We start from the raw sequence: 2006 nt of genomic DNA, 5'->3' as shown, positions 1-2006 counted from the left end.
ACTTAAGGCTGCAATGATCAGAAAGTGTAAAAATACAATACTGCATCTAACATAATTTTTTTCATTATTTTTTACTCAGTCTTTTTTCTGTATTTTCAGGTTTTAGATTTGGATGAGAGAAACGATCCAGGCGCCAGTGAATGTGCCACAGTTGAGAGCTCCTGTTACAGGTGTCTACTGTTTCTTGTAATTATTCAAAGGGACATGACACAATAATGTACACACAATTATAAACGTATTCACTTTTATTTTTTTTTTTTTTTCATTTTACTCTTGACATAAATGTTTACTTGTACAAGCTGCTAATGCATTTATATTTTGTTGCTTTTATACTTTATATTTTGCAGAAATTACACCAACCTGTTTGAACCCATTGTGATTGACGACAATGATGATGTTGAAGATATTACTGAAACCAAAAGCGAAGATCTGTCCCTAGAAGAACCTGTGTTAGTAATTTTTGCATTTGCATTCAATAAACCAGCATCTGGTCCTGCGCATGATTACATTATGCAAAGTGTGAGCAATCAGAGAAGTATGTATATTTACACCTATCTAAGTAAGTGTTCTTTTTTTCTAGAGAAACAAATGTGCAGGCACATGAAATTATTCAAAATTTGGCCCTAGCAGTTGACCACAAGAAGGTCAGCAGATTCAATATATCACGATCAGATGTATGGGATGGAGCTGTTCGAGGATTTCGTCGCAGCACGTACTCTGACAACAACGACATATTCGTCAAGTTTAATGATGATGCTGGCTGCTTTGAAGAAGGGTTGGATACTGGCGGCCCGAGGCGTGAGTTCCTCACACTTCTCATGAGCCAACTGAGAAATCGCCCCATCTTCGATGGACCTCCAGAGAGACGTTACCTTGTATGTAATTCAAGAGGTGGGTCTTTTTACTTTTATAGAAGTTATTGTACTATTAAAATCAAAATGTTAATAAATATTTGCTTTATATTTATTGTGCAGATCAAAGTAACAATTAACCATATTGTGTGCTTTGTATAACAGCTGCCAGGGAAGATGAGTTTTTTTTAGCAGGAAAGATGATTGCTGTATCCATTGTACAAGGGGGACCAGCACCACATTTTCTCTCAAAGAACCTGGTCAATCACATGATAGGGAATCCAAGTTTCAGAGCCACTGTAGAGGATGTGAAAGATGAGGAAATAGGGAAAGTTCTACAACAGGTATGAAATAACCTAGGTTCAGGGAATGGATTTACCATAGGACAACTCAACAATTATTTTAAATTTAGTTGATTATGCTTGAGTGCTTTAATTTGTCTTTTTTAACCTCTCTCAACAACAGATAACGTCACAAATCAGTTGAATAATTGTTTTTTTATAATTGTATTTTGTTATAAAAGTAGTCAAATGGAAAATTTTGTTTAAGTTGTTCTGAAATTAAATGCCTTTTTTAGGTCCTGGAAGCACAATCAGAGGAAGCACTGCAGAATCTAATTTTTCAAAACAGTACCATGTTCCAAACTGCTGGATGCTTCAGAGGTGTGAAGATTTGTGAGAAGCAAGCTTTTGTGGAGGAGTATCTCAAATGGTACATCATTGACAGAAACAACAGTGCCATTCAACGGTAAGTAAGAACCACTGTTACACTATGACATTTTAGACAACTTATCCGTACAACTGCCAATTTTGTCCAACATGCTGGCAAACTCACAGGAAGATTTAAACAAAGGCATCAATGGCAGCTTCATTTGGATGTGATCATACCGTGTTGCTAAGAACTTGAACAGATATAAAACCCATGTGTAAAGTATCCCTTCCATAAACATAACCTGCACAAGCCTATTATGTGTTTGTACTTCTGCAGCAATGTATGTGCAACATTAGTGGTACTTCTGCATAACATCTGTGCAGCATGTTGAAGCAAAATGCAACGGCAGCAGCAGTCGCACATTGATGCATCTACTTTAGAAGAAATCTATAACACGTTGATGGAAGTTAAGTGTAATTTTAAGATAACTTACCAACATGTAAG

The 2006-nt window shown here is 36.2% G+C and overlaps 1 protein-coding gene across 1 annotated transcript in view; it reads left to right on the top strand.

Annotated features, from left to right (window-relative positions):
* Window positions 1-99: 99 nt before the first annotated feature.
* The window catches only part of LOC106535707 (G2/M phase-specific E3 ubiquitin-protein ligase), a gene marked incomplete at both ends in the record, with an annotated part of 4957 nt that continues 3050 nt past the window's right edge, over window positions 100-2006 (top strand). Inside the window, 5 exon segments of the mRNA XM_014032776.1 lie at window positions 100-170; window positions 348-449; window positions 581-891; window positions 1017-1195; window positions 1429-1598. Coding sequence (XP_013888230.1) covers window positions 100-170; window positions 348-449; window positions 581-891; window positions 1017-1195; window positions 1429-1598 — 833 coding nt within the window.

Source organism: Austrofundulus limnaeus, unplaced genomic scaffold, assembly GCF_001266775.1.
Source record: "Austrofundulus limnaeus strain Quisiro unplaced genomic scaffold, Austrofundulus_limnaeus-1.0 Scaffold1536, whole genome shotgun sequence".
Lineage (NCBI taxonomy): Eukaryota > Metazoa > Chordata > Actinopteri > Cyprinodontiformes > Rivulidae > Austrofundulus > Austrofundulus limnaeus.
The sequence above is the reverse complement of the archived record's forward strand: the minus strand, read 5'-3'. Positions and strand labels throughout refer to the sequence as shown.